We start from the raw sequence: 25,331 nt of genomic DNA, 5'->3' as shown, positions 1-25,331 counted from the left end.
AATGTATATATCTATTCTAAATAATAATGGAGACATGCTTATTGTCAGAAGTAAATTTTCAGATCAGCTCTCGTACCATCAAAAATAGACGGTGAAGTAAACCGAATACCATGCGTGCAAGAAATTAGCTACACACCGCATTAAATCTTCCGGCGAATTGCTTTTCTATGGCAATGGCCGCGTACCGTTTCGACAATAAACCAGCGTTACATCTTCGTTACCATCATCTACATTACGCATTCATTCTACTGACGGATAAAATGGACTTAATGACACCGATTGAATGAAAACTCAATTACGCGATTAAGTCAACAAATTTCACTGATTTTGTGACAAATGATTATCAAAATAAGTAACAGATAATGTTTCAAAATATTACAATTTAAATATCTTCATAATAGAAAACTTAAAAGTAAGTTAAAAAATGCTTCGAAATTGAATATACTTTTATTATTGTATAAACAAAATTTAAAAATGTATAATAATACTATATAAAAATATTGCATTACTGTACATATGCTGATAATTACATAGTTGAACACTTTTTCATAATGTTACAGAAAATATTTAAAAATATGTAAAAATGATAATTAAAAAGAATACTTCATGCTATTTTATAAAAAGATATGGCGTATTATCATTTATTATTGTAACTAATATATTATTCTCTCATATTTGAAAACTAAATTGAATTGCGTAAGTAATTTAAAAATTAAATATCCTGCTACCACTTTGAAAAATGATATCGATTACACGAACGAAAAGAGAAACAGTGATAATATTAAGTACTTGACTTAACAGTGTACATTATCGTTTATTATTACAGTTGAAAAATTTAGTATCCTTTCATGCTGGTCAAAGTGAAAGGATGTCCAACGTGAATGGCTCTATGTTTAAACTAGCTTAAATATTTCACCAGGCTACGCGAGCATCCACTCGAGATATTGCTACTATTACTCTTCAAAGAAAGTTTCTAACTTGTCCACAATTGTAAGACCATTTCTTCTTTTGAACTAACAAAATATAGGAACTGCATTTTTTTATTTGTGCATCTATCACGTGTAAAGATTATTTCGCTCGTGTCGTACAACACGTCGCTGTACCATAATAAATCTTATTAGCTTACGGAAACAGCATGGAATAAGTATAAAATATCGTCCCTTACCAGAGAACAATAGAAACAAAGGACAATTTGCCACACCGGGGCGCACGGTAAAATAACATTACGTAACGCTCGCACCTGTATTTGGCTATTCATTTTGAAAACGAAATATCGTTGCTAAAAAATCTGAAATTATCTCTTACTATCCTAATTTATTTTCTATTAAAAAAGATATAAATAGATGTTTTGTTGAAAACTATTCAGTTCAATGTTAAGAAGTATTAGCATTCAACATTATAGTAAATAAAATACCAAATAGAACTTGTATAATTTAGAAAAGTAACAACGGATATAAAAGACACAAAAAGAATACTATCTGTTTGATTCATTACATAGCTTCATCTAGAAAATATTAGCACTCTAGAGTAGCGATGTATAGTGAATAGAGTATAATATTTGTATAGATTTTGAGGAAAATAATAATATTTGTATAAGACAGAAAATGTAATTATCTGGAATAATACATTTTTACTCTTGTCTTGATTACCTCTATTTAACAAATAAAAGTTGTTTCTATTTATCTAAATTTCCTCTAGAAAATATTAGCACACAGAATAGAATAACTATGTTACAGTGAATAGAATACAACAATACTTTTATCAATTTTTAAAATCTAATAATAAATGTAAAAAATACGAAAATACTTTGATTATCCTTTCTTAAATATTCGATCTATTATCAACCTTTTTAAATATTCAATTCATTACTAATTTATTTAATCCTGGCGAATCAATTGAGCCCCATTTACCCCAAAACAATCCTAATGTTCAACGTACAAAACCAAACCTAACAACAACAAACACAGAAATCTCTAAAAAAAAATCAACAGTATAAGAATGAAAACATTCTTTTCTAACCTCCTTACAATAACCTTATCTATCAAGTATACAGTTTCCTTGACTCGCGCGAGCGCACGAAAATGGCAACAGCCTGGCGGCAAGATAACAGAGAGAAGTCGCTTACGTTTCTCCGCGTAGAAAGAAATGTCAGCCAACTCGCTGGGAATTCGATCAGGACGTGGTGGACCAAACGAAGGAGGCCACAGAGAGAGAAACAGAAAAACAGAGTATGTATTCGTTTTTTTTGAAGGACAACGCGAGCACGCTGGACTTGCAGGGTGAACGACCCTGGGTCGAAGAAGAGACGCGACGTTCGACGAAGGACCGAAGAAAGAGAGTCAGGCTAGCCCGAGCACCGGCATACCGTTTATATCCTCTTCTAGTGGCACACACAACGCTCAACAACGATACTGCGCAACTACGTAGTCGGCGGCAGACTGGATGTGGCCGGGTTAGACCGGACCACGCATCCTCTGCCCCGCCCAATCGTCGCCCTCCTTCTTTTTCGCCCCCATACGATCCTTCCCCACGGAAGGAAACTACCCTTAACGAGCGAGCTCCTTTCTGTTTTCCCATCGACTAACTCGCCTATTCTCCTTTGTCTCTCCTCTTCCCTCTTTTTTTACATACTGCAAGAAATACATTGTGTTATAAAAATTACTTGAATGATGAGATTGTTTAGAAGATAAGGTTGCCTGATTTTGTACATACCTCTTAGAATGATTCTTGTCCTAAGAAATTTTAATTGTTCAAGGTTGTTTCCCCCTCCATTAGATAGTTTGGTTATATTGTTATGTTATTTAAACAGAAATAATATGTACATGTGTCTTCGTATCTCCTGAAATCATGTTTATTTAACCATATTCCTCTTGATTTTATGATCATATCTTATTATTATATGCCTGTCCGATTTTTGTACCTTTTGAAATTATAAATGTACTAAGGAGAGATTTGTTTAATTAATAGCGCTTTCCCCTTCCACTAGATGATTTGAATATTGTTAACTGACTACTTGTTTCTTCCTCTTATTTCTCCTCGTATGAAATATTTGATTTTTAATGGCCTCAGTTTATATACCTGTTTGTAAAATATCGGGGAAACCGATCTATAATCGAAAAATACATAATTTTATCGAAAGAATATACAATTAGAATTTTTAATCACCCTATATATTTAAAAATTTTTCTTTTTATACAAAAAGATATTGAACCACATTCTTTGAATAAAATAAAATCAAAATATTGTAATAAATTTTTTGTTTAAAATATTTAAAGCATTTTAGAATAATTAAGAATATTTTTTTATGTTACATTATCTTCTCTTTTGTGAGCGATCTCTGCAATAACGTTATATTTTGATGCAAATAAGACATACATCCAAGCACAATTACTCTATTATAAATAAAATTATATCGGAAAGTTACTAACACATGATACCATCAACATACAAGCTTTACCAAAATTTAATACACGCTACTTTCGTCCCTAGTAATAAGCTAATTAAATTCGCATCTTATTTTCATTATTTCTTTTTGTATCATAAATATAAGGAAAACAAACTTCTAAAAAAAAATTTATAAAATTTTCTCAATTCATATCGGATATAATTTAAACAGAACATTAAGAAATAGACTATAAAAACTATAATTTCATAAAATAACTGGTAAAAGAATGGAAAATTTGATTAGTATTATGAAGATTGATTTGCAAAATTGGATACTAATTTTTTAAAATGTAATGCACTACAATTATAAAAAGATTGTTTCGGAAAATTGTAATTCGACTAATAATCGATAAATTATTAAATTTCATTATATGTTAAATGCGCACTGTCATCGATTTTATTGCATAAAAATAAAAAGGATATATAAAAATTAATTTTTTTACGAGTTGAAATGATATAATAATGGATTACATTTCATTTATATTATTTATATTAAAAAAACAAAACTAAATTTCTATTTATTGATTCGATTCGTACTGATTTAGATTAGTAGTAGCAGTAGTCATAATTTCTTATTATAACTATGACAGTATATGTAATAACATTCATTGACTTTTTATTTTAAATTTCTCTTACGAACTTACAAGCAGAGACATCTTACCGTACCGGTAAATAACTTGATATGTCTGTAAATGTATATATAATCAAGTATGGTATAAAGTATAATAAAATGTCCAAAAGCTAAGTGATCAGATTGATATTTACATTATTTTTATTACAACTATCATTTTTATCTTTATCATTATTTATCTGAGTAATCGACTTTCGTAACATAATATTTACTTTGATTTCGCTTTAAACATCATATTAAGTCCTACATTAAAGTGTTCACAAACCCCCAAATTTAGTTAAAGAATTTGAGGTGCAAGAAGGTTATGGCAAAGATGGATTTATCATTATTAAAAAGCAAATTTCGCGGTACAATGCTTGGTGCTTTAATCGGTGATTGCACTGGTAGCCCTTATGATAGCGGCGATCAGTTAACAAGCGGCATGAAATTAGTTTTACAAAAATCATTTGATAAATTGGAAGGTCCACCATTCAAAGGTATGTATTTAAAAAATCATCATTCTATAAAATAATATAAAATATAGAAATAATAGTATTTTTCTATAGAACCTTTTTTTTAATTCTATAGCACCTGTCATGCAGTTTACAGATGATTCTGCTATGACTTACTCTTTGGCTAAATCTCTGGTTGACCAGAAGGAATTAGACGTTGTTGATGTTGCAAAAAGATTTGTTAAAAGTTATTACCAAGAACCTAATCGAGGCTATGGTATGGGTGTTGTAACGGTATGATGTTACATCTATCATAATTTTGTAATCCTGACACAGAGATTGATTCTGAGATTCTAATTTTGTTAAAGGTATTTCAAAAATTACGGGGTAACAAATTTGCAGACATTGTAAGTCCAGCCAAGGAGCAGTTTAATAGACAAGGGTCATGGGGAAATGGTGGTGCAATGAGAGTTGCACCTATTGCACTATTCTCATATCAAAACTATGATAAACTTTTAGATACAGTTAGGAAAGTGACTCAGATTACTCATACTCATAAAGTTGGAATAGATGGGGCTATTTTGCAAGTAATTATGCTTATAAATTCATTAACATGTTATAGTTTCATTGAGTAATTATAATCCAAATATATTTTTATTATTTTTCAGGCAACAGCAATTTATCAAAGTCTGCATTTAAATCCAAATGAAGAATTAAATGTAACAAATTTTATTGATGATTTGATTCATAAAATGGATCAAATAGAAAAAGATGAAGAAGGGTAACATAAGAAAATACAATTTTAAAAATTATTGTTTGTTTAAAATGCTTATTTTTCGCAGATTAGGTTTATCAGAACCGCAACCATACAAAGTACAGCTATGTATGGTAAAATCACTAATATCTGAAGATGCTAAAGGCTCACACGATGAAAAAGTGATACAAAAGTTGGGAAATAGTGTTGCAGCTTTGTATTCAGTACCTACTGCAATATTTTGTTTTTTAAGAGCACAAAAACCAATCATGGGTATACAGACAGATAATCCTTTCAGAAGAGCAGTTCAATATGCTGTAAGTACAATATATTACCTCTCTGAGTAGAATAATGATAAAGTTACGATTATTAATATCAATGATTTTTTTCTCTTTAATTAAAAATTATACATAAAACAAAAATTACTTTTCAGATCAGTTTAGGTGGTGATACAGATACTATTGGTAGTATGACTGGAGCGATAGCCGGTGCGTATTATGGAGAAGAAAAAATTAGTAGTAATCTTTTACAACATTGTGAAGCCTCAGAGGAATTTCGAATTTTAGGCGACAAACTACTTGAATTGTCGGTAGCGCAATAGAAATTTCCTTTTATTTACGCACAAGATCAAATGTAATAACTGTTTTATTTTTTAATAAGAATCTTGTAGAAATGTAATTATCATTAAGACTGTCTTTGTTATCTACTCAATTATTGCTAAGTTATTCGTGAAATATTTTTACGACAGATTTATAACATCTTATGTACCTATAGCTATTATGAATTTGTACATTTATCGAATAAATAATCTGTACAATCTTTTAAATAGTTTTAATTATTCTTAAAATTACAAGAAAGTATTTTATATGTATAATGCAAATACTTTCTAATTAATAATAGAACACAATGTCCAGAAATAAAATATTAACTGTCCAAGGCTTTTATCCAAATAAATCATGGAAATAGGTCAGAAAATTAATTTTAAAAATTTAACTTTTATTAAGCTGAATTATGTAAAAGAAATTTGACATTTCTCTCAGCTGATAGGATTCAATATGGCTGCTCAGAAAACACGTTGCTTATCCACGATTGAAGAGACGCCTACAAATGATTTCTGTGGAGTATAAGTTAAGAAGAAATTACAAAAAAAGATAGTAGAAATCCTTTAAATATAAAATTTTACAATGGCTGGCTGCGAGGAAGTATTAGAAGGATTTATTTGTCCAATATGTATGACAGATTTCAAAGCACCTAATCAATTAACGAAACATTTCGAGGATTTCCATAAAGATGATCCAGAAATTTTGAAGTCGCTTAAAGGTAAAACTTCAAACTTTCATAATTATCCTTAAATCTTATAAATTTATTAAACAAACATATTAATGCATTATAAAAATTGATAATGTATTTTGAAAGTAAGTGTGTCACAAATATTTAAATTTTTTATTTTACATTTTATTTTTCTAGATCTTTTTGGTAAGGCTAAAAAGAAGATTTTAAAGCAAGATGAAATGTCAGATTCCTTCGCAAATAGTATACCATCAACTACTAGGCAACGTAGCCCAGAACTTAATTGGGGACCTCAAGAAATAGGTATTGATAAAGATAAAATCCTCTTTGATATTGATTTATGTTAAAGAATTTAATATTACAACAATTTTACTTTGAAGAAAAGAAATTTATAATACACTGGAGAAGATAATAGAGATATATTCAAGCTATCTTTTAAAAAGTTAACAAAAGATCCGTAGAATTTAAAATGAATTATAGATGCTTCAAAAGAAAAGTTATATAATTATGTATTAATAATTTTCAGGTGCAATGACGTCACATACAAGCTATTTTAAAGAAGTAAGAAATATGAGATTGGAACGTTACTCTACAGAAACAAATAAACTTCTCATAAGATTAGATAAATTATTAAACAATTTACCATCTGATCCAGTTGATAGAAAAGGTAGAATACAAATTTTATTATTCATTTTACAAAGAAAAATTAACTAATATTTTTAATATTAATATTTTTTTATGATAGTTCATGAACGCACCATTGTGCCATGGATAGATGAAAAAGATGTAAAATTATGCCCTACTTGTGCAAAAAGTTTTCATGTCGCAAGAAGAAAACATCATTGTAGACTTTGTGGAGCTGTTATGTGTCACAATTGTACAATATTTCTATCGTTACAAGATGCAAGTTGGTAGTTTCAAAATTATTAAAAGAAAAAGATATTGAAAAAAAAATTTTTATAGAAATCTAATTCCTTACATTTACAGGAAAAATGACAAGTCCTGTTTCTGTACAAGATGATTCAGCAGTATCTCCTACTTCCGAACGACCAATTTCGGAACGTATAGTACGTGCGGGTATTGGTCTTACAAAATTGGCGAGGTCACCATCCAGTGGTAGTTTAAATAGTGTACTATCCTTGGTTAACGATTCAACAGGTAGTGAGCAGCATTTTAGAATTTGTACGCACTGTGCGAATCTGCTTGATGCGAGAGAAAAACAAAAAGCGAAACATTTCGATAAACCGATAGTATGCCAATTTTATGAAAAGCTGAGGACATATATGGAAGAAGCTTCGCAACACGTGAAAATGTACAACAAAATGTGGGAATCCTTAAAGTACGTGGCCCAATAATTGTAAAATGGACATTTGTAACACTATAACATTTGTGTACAATTTTATATTGCTCCTAGCACAAAATTACTCGTACGAAGTTAAGAGATATGTTTTTCAGTGAGGGGGAATCCACATATAATTTAGAAGATGCTCAAGCTTTAAGAAATAAGATCGCAAAGTTAGGCGAGAATATAGATTTAATTAGCAAAAGAATTTCAGTACTCGGAACGAGATGCGTAGAAAATCCTCCGCAGGATCAAGAACTTCGATTGCATCATATGGTTAGAGTGTCTGCGATGATCTTTTTGAAAGAAGAATTATTGAGCGTGCAAGCTTTACCTTCAGAAGAGAGATACGCGGAATTACAGAAGGAACGACAAAGACGTATAGAAGCTAGAATCGCGTATGAAAGACAATTGGAAGAAGAACAAAGAGAAAGACCGAAAGAGCAACGTAAACGGGAGACATGGAACCTCGAAGTTCGACCCATTATGAAAGAAAATCAGGTGATATTAATTTATTGAATAAACGGAAAAAAAGTTTTATCAAAATCTCCTATTTTTAATTTAATACCATTGATGTCATGTTCACATAGCCAAATGTGGTACTAGATCAATCACAAGGTTGGGGTCCATCTAGCGTTACTCCCATAATGCCATCTTCTATGGATCCTATAATTGAGCAAATGAGTAATCTTCGAGCTTACATTAAGCAAGCTAAAGCAGATTGCAGATATGATGAGGTTGCAACGTTAGAATGCAATCTTAAAGAGCTCCAAAGCGCCTACTTCACAATGAGAGAAAGTAATAACAGCGATGGATAAAGTATACACATATCTGCATTTTTTATTAGGTAATTCTGTATTTCTTATCGGGTTTAAGTAAGACTTAATAAACCTTCCCATTATATCGAAAGTTTCACGTATCACTGCATCCATTTCATGTATTATTGCACAACGTGATGTACTTTAAAAGTTCCTTTGCATTCATGAATTTAATTATAAATATCATGATGATATTTCGTAATGTATACATTTAATATACTAAATTATTATTGTATATATTAATATTGAAAAATATATATGATTTTTAATACAATATTATTATTATTTATTTAATTTCGGTTCCACAGCCTAGAAATGTATCTGGTTTTACAATATTATCTGAAACTCACACATAATTACATATTTCTCACACTTGACTTCATACAAACAAGTTCATAAAACTAAATCTATTCTTATATATATATAAGAATATACATATGTACATATATATATGAATCCATATTATAGTTTTTACAAATATATATGTTAAGAGAAGTTTGAATTATAATATACATATGTATATATATATATGTATATTATAATTCAAACTTCTCTTAACATATATATTTGTATAAACTATAATATGGATTCTTAATATAATATTTATATAAGATTAGGAAAGTATATTATTTTTATAAAATAAACTTATAATATTTATTTATACACTGTAGTTTTTAAATAAACCATTGGTATATACATAATGTATATGCTTAATGTAAGAATAATGGGACGGTATGCCTTTTCATGAAAAATTAATTTACCTAAATCAAAATTTAATTTTCTCTTTACAAATATTTTATAAAAATATGTATTTATAAATAATGCTCATCATTTTGGAATGTTAGATGTTTCATAAATGAAAAAAGTATAAAATATGTATATAATTACTAAAACAATTAAATCCTGCGTTATTCATTATATTCTAGTACTGTAACTGGTAATTCTTTCGAGCTCAATGCATTTTGCGCTACATTCGTGTTATTTTCGAGACTGCATGTACTATCAGAGTAACGAAGATCAACAATACATTGCGGTAATTCAGTAGAAGATATTTCGTTTTTATCAATATTTTTACTGGATAAATGTAATGAATCCTTTGTTTTGTAATTGGTTAAAATTTCATTTGACAAAATTGTATTATTCAAAAATATAGGAAGTTCTTTTGATAATACTTCTTGATATAATTTCGTTTGTTCTGCAGATTGTCCAAACTGATTTAAAAAAACAGGCAATTCATCAGATGATATTTCTTGTTGCTTGAGTACTTGTTCTTGTTTTCTACATTCTTGTACATTTTTTTCACTACTAAATTTCATCAAATCTGACATTTGTGCATTTAATGTTCCTTCATTATTTTCTAATTGCTTTTTGTTCTGTTTCCCTTTTGAAGAAATCAATTGTGTTGACTGCATATTTCTTTCCAAAGAATTATCATTCATTACATTAGGATTAACTGTTTCATTGTCATCAACTTGCGTAGGTAATTCAAATATCAAAGATTCATTAAAATTAAAATTTTCAAGTTCCTCCTTATCTTCCAATAATCTCTTTATTTCGTTAGAGATATCTACAGGTGCTGCAGGTCCGTATTGTGGCCGTTTTGGAAGTTCCTCTAAAAAAAAGTAAGGACTTTATTTAAGTTACAATAATTATATACTTATAGCATTTTTTTATTATACCATTTAGTAGTTCTCCAGCAACATAATCTGCAGCTCTAAATAACTGAGCTTTTGTTAAAAGGCTTAATAAATAACCCAATGTTGGTCTCCTTTTACCAATTGTCCCCCACTCTGATAAAAATAATTCTGCTGCATTTCCTTGCTGTGCAGCTTGCTCAATCATACTATGAAAGTTTAAGCAATAATAAATGAGAAACATAGTTTACTTTATATTAAGTATAATAAAATATTATAATAAAAGTATAATACAATTTTAATTGATATTTGCTACTGTATACCTAAAATGTTCAACATTAAATTTTGGCAGATTAGAGCCATTATCCTTTGGTATAATTGCCATTAACTTTTTCCATGAATCCTGTACACTTAATATTTGTCCCAGTTTATATAATTCCGCAGGCCTTAATTTTCGTATCTCTGTGTCGAAGCAAATTGTACTTTGCGACATTATTCTTATAAATCCTTCAACTTTTATAAAACATAAATAAAAATAGGCAATACAGAAATAATCTTATATTAATTCAGCAATAAAACTGGAAAATAGTTTCTAACGACTTACGATTTTTTAACCTCAATTCTTTGAATTTTCATACATAATTACGGATATATGGTCACATGACTAGCGACCACTATAGAGAAAAACAAAAAAGTGTATTTCTCTGTCTCTCTGTTGATCTTATTATCCATTAGTATATAAGGTTATAATAAAAAATAAATAACAATAAAAATATTAGTATATAATAAACATACTATCCATTAGTAAGTAATAATTATTTTTCAAGATTCACTTTTAGGTTTACATTATTTCTACTACAGTTCACTTAAATTAAAAGTAGAAAATGTAATATGTAATTTCTGAAATACATATATAATACATATAAAATATAAACTTTAGGGAAAATGATATAAGGAAGCACATATTAAATATAGAATATTTGAAAAATTTGATATTAAAACATTTTATTTTTATGTCCTGTAAAAAAATTGGTATATAAGATTTATTAAAAAGAATGTCTTTATAAGACACGTGTATACTAATTTGAAGCACAAAAAATACAAGAGCTGCAACACATACAAAATATCACAGTCTTGTTCAAAGTATGCATATTTTGAGGTAGATTATGAGCTAAGAAAAATATTGACTGATTCAGTGAAAAAAAGAAAAACTAGTTTTATATTCTCTTTTCTGAACTTACACACTTCTATTTTTAAGAAATTCGCTGAACTATTATTTACACATAGAGGAAAAAGACATTAAGTTTTTCTGCAGTTTTTTCACTTCAGGCACTAATTTTGCATTGTATATTATGAATCTTTCAATGCCCATTACAATTACATTTAATCTTGTTATGTATAATTTGTTAAATGTAATTATATATAAGCATCATTATTTTAATGATTTTAGAATATAAACTCTGTGAATATGAAATAATACCTGAAACATAAGTCATAAGTAATTTCACAATTAACTATACTACAATTAACTAAACATTATATTTACTGACATCAGAAAAAATTTCATAAGCGATCTGATATATCTTTGGCATTTTCTTTGCCATTAGCAATTCGAGATCCAAATTGAAAAGCTCTTTTAGGGAAATTGGCTGTATTTCGGAAACCAAGTTTATATGCCACTAAACGTAAAAGTAATTTATCTCCTAATCCAGATGGCATTTTATCTGTTGGATAACACCTATAAATAATTGAATAATATAATTTCGTTTTATTTTTTATTTTTCTTTCTATATTTATTTTACCAATTTACCTTTCCCATGGTTTCAGTTTTTGAACATATTCTACTATGTTTTCATCTAAGTATGGCAGTCTAGATTGTCTTCCATGATCTGATACGATACGATCATCACGGCCTAAATTTCTTTCAGAGATTCCAGCTAGTTCAATGTTTAGTTCTTGTGTTAAAGCGTCCCAACCCTTATGTCTTAATATCGTTCTATGTCTCATATATCCACCAAACAATTCATCTGCACCCATGCCTAAGAGAAGTACTCTACATGGGGATTCATATACATTTGTATTCAAATGAATTGTGCCCTTTGCTCGACTTGCAAACCACACAGCACAACCTAAGCTTTCATCTAAGATAGTGCATAGTGGATATAGTAAATTACAAATTCGCGATGAACGATATTTCTGTAATTCTGTTTGACTGATATTTACCTGAAAGAATTAATAATAATAATAATAATAATTAATAATAATATAATAATAAAGAATATAAATTAGTTATTAAGATATCTTTCATATTTGACAGGTATTTCAAAGTATATTTTGATTGATATACTTCTACAAAATTCCATTTCCGTTTTGGGCAAATCTTCGTAAGCTCTACAAACGTTTGTTTTCCAGTTTTTCTGTCAGGAACATCATATTGGTCCTCCATACTTTGTTTTTCATTATTTGCACTTGATTTCTTAGATGTATTAATAGACTTTTCAAATGCAACATTGATCAAGTCAATAGGTTCATGTTGTGATACATATTTATCAGCAATTAGTGTTAAAATAGCTGAATCCAATCCTCCAGAAAATAATATACCTATTTTTGAATGATTGCATATAACATCTTGTTTCTCTAAAACTAATTTAATACATGTTCTACAGAATTTGGGTTGTTTCTTTATTCTAACTTCCACAGCCTTATAAAGAAGTTTCAATAATCGATTGACTCTTTCAAGGATATCTTTATCTTCTATCAAATATTCTAGTATTTTACAAGAATTTTCCAAACAAGGACTGTTTTCCAAATATTCCAAGTCTTTAATATTAGGATGCAAATGTAGACACGTTGATACATCTGATTTTAATATAGCTTTTTCAATATCAATATCTACACCCAAACGTGTTTCTAGTGCTTCAATAATATCAGTAAATCGCAAATCTGGCTCCTTCCATGGGTAGCATGTAAAATTCACTCTAGAATTGTTTAAATTCATAACAAAAATTCCAATTGCAGGAATTTCCATAATTCTATTTACTTCTTTACTGGCAACAGATGTCAATGTTAAAATATTTTCATCAGTATCCACTTTTAAAAGCAAACTGTGTCTGCCGATAACATCTCTGCCAAAATACAGAAGATTTGTAGACTTTTGAAAATATATAAAACTATATGGACCTTGGATTTCTTGGAACACTGATAGTACACTTGAACATGACTGTAGAGCATTTAACAGCACAATAGTATCACATATATTATCTTGAGCCTAAAACAAATAACATAATCATTCAATAATATTCTATCTCATTCCTTATTAGTACATGAAATAGTTATAATATAGTCAATATATTTGCATAATATATATTTACCAAATTTCCAGAAAATATATCTCCATTCCAAAGAAGAATATTACCACTTGAATCTATAGCTGGTTGTTCACAAAAATCTGAACCCTGCATCCATAATACAGAAGCAACAAAGTGACCAGACCAAATTGGAGTCAAATTTTCAAATTTCTCAATTAAACCATCAGGACCACGGGCAATTATTAAATTCTTGCAAGCTTCCCACTGAGAGAGAAAAATATTAAATATTATAAATAATATTATAACTTTTTAATTACAATTCTTGTTTATGGTTGTAATGTATATTTCAATAATAGTACCTCATGTGAAATCTCTATACAATTTGCATGGTTTTGTGAAATGTTACAGAATATTCCACACATGGCTACATTGGCATAAACATAACCCTTTATAGTTATAAACCAGTTGGTTTACAAATAAATTTCTTGTTATGTGTATATCTCAAATCATACTTTATTTAAACATAATCATACGTATGTTTATATGATACGAAAATAATATAAAGGTAATATAAAATATATAAAAATTATGATTTTAATTACGTTAAAATTACGTTAGCATTTAATTTTAATTAACAAATTTCTTCCGATATTTTTTAATTTCATTTTAAAATATTTAAAATCGTCAAAAACATGTAAAGAAAATGTAGATGTTAATTTGAACGTATTTCATTGTTCTACATGAGTTCTCGCCATGTTGTCAAAAATGGCAATCTTAAAGAATCGATAATTAATCAAAATTCACGCATTGGACCTTGAATCGCATTGTATAGTGATACTGTGTAGCGTAATATATTTTTTGTACATATTTTATTCAGTCATTATTAATTAGCTCGAGTACAATCTTACAATTACGTAGCTATTTATACGTTTATATCTTATATCGTTTATGACAGTTCGTCGATTTATTTGCAATATGATCAATACGGGGTTTGTATTATAAATTTATATTTTAAATTATAAATTATATTATATATTATAAATTGTGTTATATATTTATAATATAAATTAGTATAATATAACATAATATAAATTCATAATTCATATATTACCTATAACATAAACATAAATAAAAACATAAATTATTTATAACAGATTGTATAAAAATAAAACAAACTGTTATTTGCAATCATTTTGACGATTATGCAAAGGAAGATAACTGTAAATTATCAATTTATTGCTTGAAAAAATTCATTAAATTTGAGTGATAATTATACATATTGTGATGTTAATTATGCTCTAGTTACATTTTATTTGTACATAAGTTAATTATAAATGCTACAAAAATACCATTAAATATATAGTAAATATCATTACTGCAGACGTTTATGTAAATTTATTCTTTTAACATAGTGGGCCCTAATTAGAGACCTATTTTATTTACTGAATATTGTAATTAATACATTATTTTGGATATTTTATATATTTTTGTATATTATGTGCATTTTTATATCTGCAAATTTCTCATAAATGCATAAATATCTGCAGTCTAATCATTATCAATACATATTAGTAAATATACATTTTCATATGTAAAGATATATATAGATGTATGTTTTTAATATCTATTAGTTTTATAGAATAGACTTATCATGTATAAATGTTTAATATATGTATATAGAAAACTTGCTGGCCGCACAATCTTTATTACTGGTGCAACAAGAGGAATTGGGAAAACTATTGCCTTGAAAGCTGCAAAAGATGGGGCAAATATTGTTATTGCAGCTAAAACTGCAGAACCACATCCAAAGTTACCAGGCACCATATACACTGCTGCCAAAGAGAGTAATTATAGAAATAATAAAAAATATTAAATAATAATTAATTAATTATCTCAAATTTTGATGTATGAAACTTTCTTCATTAAAGAAATTCATTTGTTTCAGTTGAGCAAGTAGGTGGTAAAGCATTACCTTGCATCGTAGATGTAAGAGATGAAGCACAAGTAGTGTCTGCAGTAGAAAATGCTGTTAACAAATTTGGTGGTATTGACATTGTTATTAATAATGCCAGTGCAATTTCTTTAACAGGCACAGAATTTACAGATATGAAAAAGTATGATCTTATGAATAACATCAATGCCAGAGGAACATTTTTAGTGTGAGTATGAAAGTTCTTTATGAATTACATGTACAAATCAAGAATGATAATTATTATTGTGATATTTATTTTAAGGTCCAAGATATGTTTACCTTATTTAAGAAAAAGCACAAATCCTCATATAGTAAATATCAGTCCACCATTAAGCATGAAACCAATATGGTTTAAAAATCATGTTGCGTATACAATATCTAAATTTGGAATGTCAATGTGTGCTCTTGGCATGGCTGAAGAATTTAAAGACAGTGGCATTGCTGTAAATGCTGTCTGGCCAAAGACTGGTAAATTTTTCATTTTAATTTCATTATTTTCTTCATTTTTTTTTATTTGTATAAATCTAAATTTGTTCTTAATCCAGCTATTTATACTGCCGCGGTTGCAATGTTATCTGGTGCTGAATCAAGTAATTACAGTCGTAAACCTGATATAATGGGAGATGCTGTGTATGCTTTGATTTGTAAAGATAGTAAATCTATTACTGGGCAGTTTTTAATTGATGAAGAAATATTAAAAAACGAGGGAATCACGGATTTCACAGATTATGCATGTAATCCAGGTATATTGAGTGGAATATAACATTTCTATAATGATCTGCAATTAATACTTTGTTAAAGGAATCTATTATAAATATTTCTTTCTCTTTTTTTAGAGAATAAAGATAAATTAATGCTAGATTTCTTTGTGGATGAAAATTTGGAGTCTTTGGGTTCAGAAGTTCATTCATTATATAAACTAACACAAAAAGATATACAGGATACTAATAAAACAAACGGAAAAATTGCACAAATATTTAGCGTTATTCAAGCAAACTTGAATAGTGATCTTGTTAACAAAACAGGCGCCATATTTCAATTCAATGTCAGAGGTAAATCAGCCTGTGAGATTAAATATTGTCTTTCATTGATTGTTCTAGAGACATGTCAATTAATATAAAGTTAATAGGTAGTGAAGCTGGTACATGGTTTTTGGATCTTAAAACTGGTCAAGGTTCGGCAGGTAGAGGAGAACCTAGTCAATCACCAGATGCTACATTAACAATGGATTCCGATAACTTTTTTGCAATGTTTTCTGGTATTTAAATATATTTATGTATTAAACGCATTAGAAATTAATTTAGAATGAGGTTTATCAATAGAAAATTTGTATTTGTTTAGGAAAATTGAAACCGACATCAGCATTTGTAATGGGAAAATTGAGAATTAGTGGAGACCTTCAAAAAGCAATGAAATTGGAAAAATTAATGAATCTATTAAAGTCTAAACTTTAAGAATCAAATGTTTCCTATTTTTAAGAAACACTGAATCTAGAATATTCTTACATGAAACTAGAATATTCGTATTGTTACTTTTCTTTTAAAGTTTAATGTTAAGTATAAAACGTTTATACAGTTTTTAAAGATTAATGTAAAATATATTTTTATATATTCTCTTGTAATATATTTTGTAACAACAAATAATAAAGAAATTATACAATTTAAATGCTCAAATAGTTATTCATATATTTCAAACTATATTTACAAATATCATTGATGTTTGTAATTTTCTATAAAAGCAATCTATAAATATAAGCAATATCTTATTCCTATAGTTTTTACCTTTTCATAAGTTCCAAAGAATATAAATCCTCCCATAATTATCCACATTACTCTGGGACCCACACCAGCAAAAAGTCTACAAAGTTTCCAATTTTAAAGTCAAATCAATATAAAATTTGAAAAATTATCCATTATAAATCAAATACCAACTTACCCATGAAAACCTTTATCTCTATATACATCTTTTAATACATATAGTATTTTTAATTTTGAAGTATTTCCATTTCCATGTGAAAGCATTATTCTTGTTTTTATAACATCTAATGGTGTAGTAACAGTAGCAGAAATACCACCTACATAATTACATGGAATTAATTATACATTAATTATAAAGTAAAATTATCATAGGATACTAAAGATTTAAACCTGCAATTGCTCCACATATTGCACTTTCTATAGGAAGAATTTCTCTGTCAACATGTAAACTCCAAACTTTCTTAAAGTATTCCCACATTGGAAATTGTATTAAACTAAAAGGCATATCTCTTAATACAGTGCTCCAGTAACAACTATATAATAATCTAAGATTAATATCTTGTCTATCTAGCATTGAAACTTGTCTCCTTTGTTTTATTACTTCCATAGGTACTCTTATTAAACAGGCTACCTTCATTCAAATTAAATATAATTAGAATTTTATTCTTAATGAAAATTCTAATTAATTACTTTTTTCCTAAAAATTACCATTTCTGCTAAAGATGCTGATCCCATGTGAAGGAACGAATGATATTTCTCAGGTACTCTACATTGCGTTATATTTTTAATACCTTCATATGTGACGAAAAATAATGATGCTAAAGTAAATTGTAAGAATTTAATTTATATGTAGTTGTATATATTTCTAAATTACTTTATATGACTTCATATTATAGCACTTGTTTACCACTTGGTGCAGATCCAATTATTACAGGAAGAATTCCTTTATAAAGATTAGAAAATCCTCCTGATTTTGCAAATCCTTGCTTAGATTGTAAACGTGTTTTTAATGTATCTAATGGGTGCAATATTACATCGACAGATGTCCCAGCCAATCCTCCTGCCTATTTAAATGAATACTTGAATTATAGAATAAATGAATTATAATGAATAAGGTTTCAATTTTTCAAATACTATTTAAGTTAAAAAATAATTTAGATCAATTTTTGTCTCCCTTATATAAATAAACATTTTGTTACTTACTATTAAAGACATAGCGAAAGTAAATTTCGTATCCGTTGTTTCTAACGTCATTTCATATTATGATAACTTTAGTAATTTGGGTTAAACTACACTCATTGGATGAATCGTGGATGGAAGCTACCATGGCATGAAAGTAAACTATCAAATACGCTAAAACCGCTCAACTTTACATACGCATAATTTTTGAACCGCTAAATTTCTAAAGTTAAGGCGCATTTTTGGATTCCACGCATTGAAAATTATTAAATTGCAATAAAAGAAAACAACAATTCTTTTTGTGCATAACAGCACAAAAATAACCTAATTTAATCTACACACACATGACTACTATATTTCGTTAAAAATTTATCTAATGTTATTATTGAATTAAAATTTTCATGTCATTGTTTTTCTTATCGTATTCAGTACATGTTATTTCCATGTAGTAATTTAATTAAAATGTTATTGTGATTTTAAAGCGTTCTATTTATTTTATTTATTAACACCTTAAGAATCGTGTAATTTAAATGTACTAATTTATTATTATGTCGATAATATCTATTATCAATTAGAAATGATGACTTTTCGAAGAAATAATCTATATTCTTATTTTTTAATCATATAATGGTAGACTGAAAACTTTTACAACCCTAAACAAATTTTCTGTATAGGTAGATAAATAAATAAAATTAACTTTATACAATAGTTGCCTCTATTCTATAAAAGATCTTCGTAACAATATACGTAGGTAATTTAAATAAGTTTGATAAGGATATATGAGTTGAATTCTGAACGGTTAAAAGATTACAGTTTAAGTCGGTGTACTTTCGCAGGAAAAATATATGTTGGGTTATTATCAGTATATAATGAAGTCATAGGTACTTAAAAAATTCGAATATTTTATATTTATAAATTTGAATTTTGATAATGAGTAAATAAAGAGAAGACAATTTTACTATATAAATGAAAAAAGCAATTCCCTCATAATTCTTTAATTTTTAGTAACTATAGAAATGCAGAAAAAATCTTTGTTGCTTTTTCATAAATATTTCTTCCATATGTTTTTAATTCTTTATATTTCGTAAAATTTAATTCTACAATAATAAGGTGAATTCATTGTAAGATTATAAGTATTTTATTATAGATTTTTAATGACTTAAGGAGAAGGATACAGTTACCATTTTTAATTATGTATAGACAAATTAAAATATTGTTCTAATTCTGTTCAAAATCTAAAGGTAAGTAGAATTGGTATCTGAAGTTCCACGAGAACCGACTGATCGTACTATATGAGGATAAGGAATACGAAAACCTTCGAACATTGCGTTTCCCTTTCTCACGTCAAATGATTGACTCGATATATTCGCCCCACACGAAAAATATGAATTTGATGCAGGTCTACAAAATAAAAGGAATTTTCCAATTATATATCTTTTTTAGAATTTGAAGTTATAAAATAGTTTGAAATTTTTAATTTTGGACTTGTACCCATATACCTCATTTTTGAACTTCTGTTGTTGCTAGATTTTATTGGTGTAGATACATCACTTAAAGAGTTTAAAGTTCTAGTTTGCATCTCGAAAGACATTAATTTCTTTTTCTGTTCAGTATTTTCCATTTTCAGTTTAATATATTTATCTCTCACCATTTTCATGTTTTGAGTTAGGCTATAGTAGTGGGACTTCAATGTTTCGTATTTTTTGTCCTTGAGAATTTGATTAAAAACATGTTTCTTTCAATTCAACATACAAAAGTTAAGAAAAAGAAAAAAGAAAAAGAAAGTAAGGAACACACGATTTCATGAAAGCGTTGTATCATAATTTTCATTTGATTATTCTGAAAACCACATATTTTGTGTAATGATTCCAATGATTCATTTAATGGAGCAAAGAAATTCTCTACTTTAGACAATGATGGTTGCTGTAACTCGACAGAAAAAATATCAATCTGCTGACATTGAGGACACTGTTTTTCAGCTAAATTATGAAAGAGAAAACAGATTTATTCTTATATACAATATGAGCATATACTTATAGCATGAGTAATATTTATCATTTTATGCTGTTTATTATTGCCTTGTTGTATGCATCCATTACAATATATGTGACCGCATTGAGTCAAGCAAAATGGTTTTTTTCCTCTATGTGGTGTGGCAAAACACTTGTTACATATAAACATATCCATCTCTGTTAAAAAGAACAAACAACGTTTATATTTTACTTTCAAATAAAATTCACAATTTAAATTATCTATGGTGTATTGGTAATCTTATTTTGTGCTGAATCAATAAAATTAGCGCATATGGCGGGAAATTCAAATATCTCAATAAATTAAAAAGATGAATTACACAAAGAAAGTTCGTATTTTAAGATTACGTTGTATTTCCTCTATAATTAATATTATTGGATTTTATTTTTGAACAAATTTTACTTTGTAACTCTCATAAAAATACATTTTCTTCAATTCTTGCTTCAAATTTGCTGCGAACTTATCAAATAACCTAATACATACATTCAAATAAATAAGAAATTACTAAAGATTTTCATCTTGTAAATTCTTGTAAAAAATAATTTAATGTAAGTTACGATGTTTGAAATTTATCGACTTCTGAAAAATCAGCATGGAAGACAAGAAGGGTCTCGTTCTGCACATGCGTGACATACAATAACTCAGACAAAGACAGAGACACTCTATTCATCTCTATCTATCTTTTAGTATGAGAACTTTGTTATCTTTGTTGATTTTCATAACTCATTTTTCAAACAGTTTTTCCTATCGAGTCTGAAGGTCCAGATCTGTCTATAGGACCGTAATATTAAGAGAACCTGAATTAATAACTAATAACTGCTTATGATAATAATTAATAATTGCTGATAATAAAGATAACCTGCCTCTGCACATGAGTAGTGTATTTTATTATTAACTAATATTGTTATATGTTGATAATGGTGGCTGTAAAAAGGTATTGTGAATCGAATATATATAAGTTGTATACTATTGTAATATTATTTGTTCATTACTCCATATATTTTATTTAGGATAAATGACATAAGATTAATACAACTTGTGAAAGAACGTGAACTACTATACAATTCTTCTACTGAGAATTATGGATCTAACGTCGCACAAAGTAGTGCATGGAAAGAAATTGCGAGGACTATGAGATTACCAGGTAAGAAATAAATTTAATATTATTTAAGTGTGAAATACACAAAAAGTAGTAAAATTATATTGAATACCAAAAACCAAACATTTATAAACTATCTATATTTTAATAATAGATAGTTATTAGATCCAGTTTGAATCATGTATATCCAAAGAGAACAACAGGATTAATTGATTAATCATATATTTGTATACTGTCTTTTCTGGACTAATAAATGCTACATTGGAATTTTTCAGATGCTACATGATCTTCTCATAATTTTAACAATTTTAACCCTTAGACAACTATTAAGCAATAAAAACTATATTGTAAAGATGATGGCAAATAACTTACTTAAAGATAAAGCATTGTGTGATAGATTTCAAAGCAGCTGTGTTTACATAGATCTACACCATAACAGTATTTTATATCTTTCCTTTTATTATTTTTTGTACATATGATGTCTCTGTAGATCTGATTTTTTTTCTTCAGAACAAATTTTTGAATGTAAAGACATTGCGTACACCAGAATATCATATATAAATTGTATGACTTCTTCACCCGTTGTGAACAGTGATTCATGATACTTCATAGAAAGCTTTAACATATATGTTAAGCATATTATATAAAACATATTGAAATTTCATTAACACTACAATGAGATATGACTATTGTGGTTATATCAGTAAAGTTTAAAACAAATCTGAAAATATACACAGAATATTAGATATGCAGATAGTCGTCTAGCGGTTAAACTATGTAAAAAATTTATTACAATTCTATCAGATATATGCCATTATATGTGTGCCCTTGGGCAGTTATATAAAACAAAAAATGAACAAAATAAAATAAAGGAAATAAAACAAAAAAGTGGGCAAGATGCATTATTTCAAGCATCCTGTACTTATTACAAAATGTGTGTTAATTATATTCTTTGTTCCATTTTAGTTTCACGATGTAAAAGGAGATGGATTATTATGAGAGGTCAGTATCTAAGATATCTACGGTGGAAGCCAACAGTAAAAAAAAAATTGCCTCCAAGACCATATCAGTACCACTCTGAAATGGAATTCTTAAAGCCATATTTGAAGCAAGATACATTATATGGATGGTTACCGATATCTCGTACTCACGATGTGCGAAGATCGCCTCGTATTTCAGATACGATAATAGAAAATACCAATTTAAATAATACCAATGATGGAAAATTAAGATCTGAATCGATATCTGTAATCACTATACCATCGGATTCTGCTCCAACTCAACAACTTTCAAATTCAAATTCAAAGAACGCGTATGAGAAACCTCGTATAATCGGATCTTCATCTCTCGCACTGGAATATGCAAATAATAAACAATGTGAAACTCGTGATGTTCTAATGAAATACTTCGAAACTGTAGCTGAAACAGTTCGAGAATTTCCACCAACGTTACAAGTGAAAGTAAAATCAGAAATATCAAAGATAGTTCATCAAGCTGAAATGGAATATATTCATCAAATTCAATTACAACCATATGGACAATTGATAAACAGTTTTCCAGAATCCGAGCAAATGCCTTTTAATAACGTTATGAATTCGCAATACACAGTCGGACATACTTTAACAAAAATTGAACATACCGGATGAAGAACGTCGCTAAATGTTTTATTGAAATAGTGAGTCTATAATAAATTGAGAAGATTCATATCTTTCATCAACAATTTGTGTTTCTTGACAAGTTTGGAATTGTAATTATATATATATATGTTATATAATTATAATACATATATATAGCATTTTGAAAGCATTTATTTAATAAGTAATAGCATGTTAAAGAAATTAAAGTTCTGGGATTCTTGTGATGAGGAGAAACATAGGATAAGGTATTAGAATTTAAATTTTAATATTGGACGTAATGTATAAGCAAAATTACTGAGACCTAATTATGTATAAATATAATGATCAAAATTAAATATAGATTAGAAATTTATTCAGCTTCGATTATACCGCAAGCCCAACGATCTCCCGAATTTCCAGTAGACGCAGAAAGAGGACTGCTGCCTCTTCCAAGATCATCTTCGCCGGAATGAATAACAATTGCACGTCCTATGATATTGTTATTTCCAGTAAAAGAAATAATAGAGTCTTTGATATTTACATCAGCAACTCCGCTTTCATTCGCTAATATGTTACCTAGGTCGCCAACATGTCTCACCGGACTATTTTGTCCACCGTGAGTGACCTAAAAGTAGAAATCAAAGATAAATTTCTTTTATAAGCATCATTTATAGTTCGATCATATTTTATACGTAATTTATTAAGAATTGAATGCAAATTTTAATGTGGCCTTGTTATTAAATAATAACTTACATTCTCAGGATTGAAATGTGGACCAGTAGACATACAACCATCTCGTAAGTCTCCCTTTTCGTGTACATGGATACCATGTAATCCTGGTGTAAGTCCATATACCTTTCCGGTAATTTCAATTAAGTTATCCTCGCATTGAACCAAAGTTAGTTCCCCTGTTACATTTTTCATTCCAGCGTTATTTGGTACCAAATGGACGTGTGCAGCTTTTAACTATGAGATATGAATTTCATAATATTAAATAATTATATTAAGTAACTTATAAGAGTATAAATTAATTTCTCTTTTTAGGAATATTTCTTAACTTTTTTTTTTTAATAAAACTGATATTTTGGCAAACATACCTCCGCAATGAAAGTGAGCAGTATGATTATTCGATTCATAATGAAATATTCTGAAAATAAAATAAAATAATTATATAATATTGTATACAATTATTATATGGCAAAAGTTCAATAAATTTCTATAATTTTTACCTGCTTTGAGAATCGTTAAGTTAGAATTAAATTGATTATCGATTTTTTTATGAATTAACTGTTGATCTATAAATTACGAATTCTATCTGTTCATCTTAAATCTAAATATTAATTAAAAAAGAAGATCGATTATGTTTTAAAAAATATCAAAAAATAATTTTAGTTTGAAAATATATTCATACCATGAAAAATAAAAACTTATATAATTATATTAATAGATACTAAAAATTACTTGTACTCTTTTTAACAAATTTTTAAAGTAAAAACGACAAATTTACAATAACTATGATAATAAAACTATTCTTAAATTATAGTAAAAATAAGAAATTTTTATCAAGCACGTAAACTTGTGAAATAATAGTCGATTAGAAGATAAAAAATAAATATTACGCCGTAAGTGAACGAAATCTTCAATCTTGGAGAATAAACGCAGAAAGTGAAAGAGACGTACTACATATGTACATTTATGTGTGGATAATGACAAACTGGTTGGATGCTGTGCTGAAGGCCTACTTATACTATCTGTATTATTAGATATATCCCCACTCGCTATTCCTTCAAAATGGTTACGAACAATTACTTCGAGAATAATCTTGCTCTACTAATTCACCTATTATCACGACAAAATGATCGTCAAAGACGATGAAAGATTTTAGACCTAGATTTCACTGGGAACAAAGAGGATAATTCTTATACAAGGTAGTTAATTCGAAATGTATTAGATTAACATCTGGGCTATAATAATTTACCAACTAATAATCTTAATAAGTTCATGAACTATAGCTTATAAATTTCT

The 25,331-nt window shown here is 28.0% G+C and overlaps 10 protein-coding genes across 15 annotated transcripts in view; 4 read left to right on the top strand and 6 right to left on the bottom strand.

Annotated features, from left to right (window-relative positions):
• Window positions 1-2,445, bottom strand: part of LOC122570089 (Kv channel-interacting protein 1) — a 28,859-nt gene extending 26,414 nt beyond the window's left edge. For 2 of the 3 annotated variants that reach the window (XM_043731957.1, XM_043731958.1), the window contains exon 1: window positions 2,126-2,428. The gene's annotated coding sequence lies outside the window, so the exon portion shown is untranslated. Of the gene's footprint in view, window positions 1-2,125 lie in introns of all 3 variants that reach the window. The other variant, XM_043731959.1, reaches the window with a different exon arrangement.
• A 1,704-nt stretch (window positions 2,446-4,149) lies between these two features.
• On the top strand, window positions 4,150-6,079 carry LOC122570378 (ADP-ribose glycohydrolase ARH3-like). The gene is made up of 6 exons (XM_043732601.1): window positions 4,150-4,551; window positions 4,643-4,800; window positions 4,875-5,093; window positions 5,175-5,287; window positions 5,349-5,577; window positions 5,694-6,079. The coding sequence occupies exons 1-6, from the start codon at window positions 4,380-4,382 to the stop codon at window positions 5,859-5,861; spliced, it is 1,059 nt and encodes a 352-aa protein (XP_043588536.1). The 5' UTR covers window positions 4,150-4,379; the 3' UTR covers window positions 5,862-6,079.
• Window positions 6,080-6,294: 215 nt separating this feature from the next.
• Window positions 6,295-8,801, top strand: LOC122570360 (rabenosyn-5). The gene is made up of 7 exons (XM_043732566.1): window positions 6,295-6,580; window positions 6,728-6,853; window positions 7,077-7,217; window positions 7,296-7,457; window positions 7,538-7,889; window positions 8,006-8,393; window positions 8,483-8,801. The coding sequence occupies exons 1-7, from the start codon at window positions 6,445-6,447 to the stop codon at window positions 8,708-8,710; spliced, it is 1,533 nt and encodes a 510-aa protein (XP_043588501.1). The 5' UTR covers window positions 6,295-6,444; the 3' UTR covers window positions 8,711-8,801.
• A 533-nt stretch (window positions 8,802-9,334) lies between these two features.
• Window positions 9,335-11,087, bottom strand: LOC122569912 (protein Tube). 2 transcript variants are annotated; one of them, XM_043731561.1, is made up of 4 exons: window positions 10,949-11,087; window positions 10,668-10,857; window positions 10,390-10,553; window positions 9,335-10,322 (listed from the first exon to the last, which is right to left on the bottom strand). In XM_043731561.1, the coding sequence occupies exons 2-4, from the start codon at window positions 10,835-10,837 to the stop codon at window positions 9,619-9,621; spliced, it is 1,038 nt and encodes a 345-aa protein (XP_043587496.1). In that variant the 5' UTR covers window positions 10,838-10,857; window positions 10,949-11,087; the 3' UTR covers window positions 9,335-9,618. The 2 variants fall into 2 exon arrangements, with proteins under 2 accessions (XP_043587496.1, XP_043587495.1); XM_043731560.1 differs by having other exon boundaries at window positions 9,336-10,322; window positions 10,668-10,972.
• Window positions 11,088-11,332: 245 nt separating this feature from the next.
• On the bottom strand, window positions 11,333-14,216 carry LOC122569910 (asparagine synthetase domain-containing protein 1). Its single transcript, XM_043731558.1, has 6 exons — window positions 14,012-14,216; window positions 13,716-13,916; window positions 12,692-13,612; window positions 12,155-12,567; window positions 11,895-12,082; window positions 11,333-11,824 (listed from the first exon to the last, which is right to left on the bottom strand). The coding sequence occupies exons 1-5, from the start codon at window positions 14,072-14,074 to the stop codon at window positions 11,908-11,910; spliced, it is 1,773 nt and encodes a 590-aa protein (XP_043587493.1). The 5' UTR covers window positions 14,075-14,216; the 3' UTR covers window positions 11,333-11,824; window positions 11,895-11,907.
• A 29-nt stretch (window positions 14,217-14,245) lies between these two features.
• On the top strand, window positions 14,246-17,289 carry LOC122569911 (hydroxysteroid dehydrogenase-like protein 2). Its single transcript, XM_043731559.1, has 8 exons — window positions 14,246-14,641; window positions 15,333-15,496; window positions 15,598-15,811; window positions 15,887-16,092; window positions 16,170-16,367; window positions 16,461-16,676; window positions 16,754-16,882; window positions 16,966-17,289. Exons 1-8 carry the CDS (start codon window positions 14,601-14,603, stop codon window positions 17,076-17,078), a joined length of 1,281 nt encoding a protein of 426 aa, XP_043587494.1. The 5' UTR covers window positions 14,246-14,600; the 3' UTR covers window positions 17,079-17,289.
• Window positions 16,965-19,364, bottom strand: LOC122569914 (S-adenosylmethionine mitochondrial carrier protein-like). Its single transcript, XM_043731563.1, has 6 exons — window positions 18,585-19,364; window positions 18,289-18,445; window positions 18,090-18,199; window positions 17,772-18,012; window positions 17,560-17,698; window positions 16,965-17,481 (listed from the first exon to the last, which is right to left on the bottom strand). Exons 1-6 carry the CDS (start codon window positions 18,633-18,635, stop codon window positions 17,367-17,369), a joined length of 813 nt encoding a protein of 270 aa, XP_043587498.1. The 5' UTR covers window positions 18,636-19,364; the 3' UTR covers window positions 16,965-17,366.
• A 196-nt stretch (window positions 19,365-19,560) lies between these two features.
• On the bottom strand, window positions 19,561-20,549 carry LOC122570253 (the record flags this gene model as incomplete). The annotated part of the gene is made up of 3 exons (XM_043732349.1): window positions 19,561-19,961; window positions 20,060-20,268; window positions 20,358-20,549. Coding segments are annotated over 3 exons (567 nt in total), but the record flags the coding sequence as incomplete, so codon positions are not given.
• Window positions 20,550-21,259: 710 nt separating this feature from the next.
• On the top strand, window positions 21,260-23,679 carry LOC122569913. The gene is made up of 3 exons (XM_043731562.1): window positions 21,260-21,525; window positions 21,602-21,735; window positions 22,657-23,679. Exons 1-3 carry the CDS (start codon window positions 21,500-21,502, stop codon window positions 23,334-23,336), a joined length of 840 nt encoding a protein of 279 aa, XP_043587497.1. The 5' UTR covers window positions 21,260-21,499; the 3' UTR covers window positions 23,337-23,679.
• On the bottom strand, window positions 23,481-25,035 carry LOC122569915 (superoxide dismutase [Cu-Zn], chloroplastic-like). 3 transcript variants are annotated; one of them, XM_043731568.1, is made up of 5 exons: window positions 24,926-25,026; window positions 24,536-24,636; window positions 24,404-24,453; window positions 24,060-24,272; window positions 23,481-23,931 (listed from the first exon to the last, which is right to left on the bottom strand). In XM_043731568.1, exons 3-5 carry the CDS (start codon window positions 24,440-24,442, stop codon window positions 23,677-23,679), a joined length of 507 nt encoding a protein of 168 aa, XP_043587503.1. In that variant the 5' UTR covers window positions 24,443-24,453; window positions 24,536-24,636; window positions 24,926-25,026; the 3' UTR covers window positions 23,481-23,676. The 3 variants fall into 3 exon arrangements, with proteins under 3 accessions (XP_043587503.1, XP_043587502.1, XP_043587501.1); XM_043731567.1 differs by having other exon boundaries at window positions 24,536-24,601; window positions 24,926-25,021; XM_043731566.1 differs by lacking the exon at window positions 24,536-24,636 and having other exon boundaries at window positions 24,926-25,035.
• Window positions 25,036-25,331: the final 296 nt, after the last annotated feature.

The sequence above is a fragment of the Bombus pyrosoma genome, linkage group LG8 (genome assembly GCF_014825855.1).
Source record: "Bombus pyrosoma isolate SC7728 linkage group LG8, ASM1482585v1, whole genome shotgun sequence".
Taxonomy (NCBI): domain Eukaryota; kingdom Metazoa; phylum Arthropoda; class Insecta; order Hymenoptera; family Apidae; genus Bombus; species Bombus pyrosoma.
The sequence above is the reverse complement of the archived record's forward strand: the minus strand, read 5'-3'. Positions and strand labels throughout refer to the sequence as shown.

What these genes read in the sequence shown, in the direction of transcription:
- LOC122570378 (XM_043732601.1), top strand. Translation starts at nt 4,380, where the DNA reads ATGGCAAAGATGGATTTATCATTATTAAAAAGCAAATTTCGCGGTACA. An exon ending in GGAAGGTCCACCATTCAAAG is followed by an intron (nt 4,552 to 4,642) that starts GTATGTATTTAA and finishes TTAATTCTATAG; the next exon opens with CACCTGTCATGCAGTTTACA. An exon ending in ATGGTATGGGTGTTGTAACG is followed by an intron (nt 4,801 to 4,874) that starts GTATGATGTTAC and finishes ATTTTGTTAAAG; the next exon opens with GTATTTCAAAAATTACGGGG.
- LOC122570360 (XM_043732566.1), top strand. Translation starts at nt 6,445, where the DNA reads ATGGCTGGCTGCGAGGAAGTATTAGAAGGATTTATTTGTCCAATATGT. An exon ending in AATTTTGAAGTCGCTTAAAG is followed by an intron (nt 6,581 to 6,727) that starts GTAAAACTTCAA and finishes TTATTTTTCTAG; the next exon opens with ATCTTTTTGGTAAGGCTAAA. An exon ending in TGATCCAGTTGATAGAAAAG is followed by an intron (nt 7,218 to 7,295) that starts GTAGAATACAAA and finishes TTTTTATGATAG; the next exon opens with TTCATGAACGCACCATTGTG.
- LOC122569912 (XM_043731561.1), bottom strand. Translation starts at nt 10,837, where the DNA reads ATGTCGCAAAGTACAATTTGCTTCGACACAGAGATACGAAAATTAAGG. An exon ending in TTTAATGTTGAACATTTTAG is followed by an intron (nt 10,554 to 10,667) that starts GTATACAGTAGC and finishes AAACTTTCATAG; the next exon opens with TATGATTGAGCAAGCTGCAC. An exon ending in TGCTGGAGAACTACTAAATG is followed by an intron (nt 10,323 to 10,389) that starts GTATAATAAAAA and finishes ACTTTTTTTTAG; the next exon opens with AGGAACTTCCAAAACGGCCA.
- LOC122569910 (XM_043731558.1), bottom strand. Translation starts at nt 14,074, where the DNA reads ATGTGTGGAATATTCTGTAACATTTCACAAAACCATGCAAATTGTATA. An exon ending in ATATATTTTCTGGAAATTTG is followed by an intron (nt 13,613 to 13,715) that starts GTAAATATATAT and finishes TATTTGTTTTAG; the next exon opens with GCTCAAGATAATATATGTGA. An exon ending in AAACTGAAACCATGGGAAAG is followed by an intron (nt 12,083 to 12,154) that starts GTAAATTGGTAA and finishes AATTATTTATAG; the next exon opens with GTGTTATCCAACAGATAAAA.
- LOC122569911 (XM_043731559.1), top strand. Translation starts at nt 14,601, where the DNA reads ATGACAGTTCGTCGATTTATTTGCAATATGATCAATACGGG. An exon ending in TGCAATATGATCAATACGGG is followed by an intron (nt 14,642 to 15,332) that starts GTTTGTATTATA and finishes ATATGTATATAG; the next exon opens with AAAACTTGCTGGCCGCACAA. An exon ending in ATACACTGCTGCCAAAGAGA is followed by an intron (nt 15,497 to 15,597) that starts GTAATTATAGAA and finishes CATTTGTTTCAG; the next exon opens with TTGAGCAAGTAGGTGGTAAA.
- LOC122569914 (XM_043731563.1), bottom strand. Translation starts at nt 18,635, where the DNA reads ATGACGTTAGAAACAACGGATACGAAATTTACTTTCGCTATGTCTTTA. An exon ending in CAGCATCTTTAGCAGAAATG is followed by an intron (nt 18,013 to 18,089) that starts GTAATTTTTAGG and finishes ATTTGAATGAAG; the next exon opens with GTAGCCTGTTTAATAAGAGT. An exon ending in AGAGATAAAGGTTTTCATGG is followed by an intron (nt 17,482 to 17,559) that starts GTAAGTTGGTAT and finishes GAAACTTTGTAG; the next exon opens with ACTTTTTGCTGGTGTGGGTC.
- LOC122569913 (XM_043731562.1), top strand. Translation starts at nt 21,500, where the DNA reads ATGTTGATAATGGTGGCTGTAAAAAG. An exon ending in ATAATGGTGGCTGTAAAAAG is followed by an intron (nt 21,526 to 21,601) that starts GTATTGTGAATC and finishes TATTTTATTTAG; the next exon opens with GATAAATGACATAAGATTAA. An exon ending in GAGGACTATGAGATTACCAG is followed by an intron (nt 21,736 to 22,656) that starts GTAAGAAATAAA and finishes GTTCCATTTTAG; the next exon opens with TTTCACGATGTAAAAGGAGA.
- LOC122569915 (XM_043731566.1), bottom strand. Translation starts at nt 24,442, where the DNA reads ATGAATCGAATAATCATACTGCTCACTTTCATTGCGGAG. An exon ending in TGCTCACTTTCATTGCGGAG is followed by an intron (nt 24,273 to 24,403) that starts GTATGTTTGCCA and finishes CATATCTCATAG; the next exon opens with TTAAAAGCTGCACACGTCCA. An exon ending in CACATTTCAATCCTGAGAAT is followed by an intron (nt 23,932 to 24,059) that starts GTAAGTTATTAT and finishes TTCTACTTTTAG; the next exon opens with GTCACTCACGGTGGACAAAA.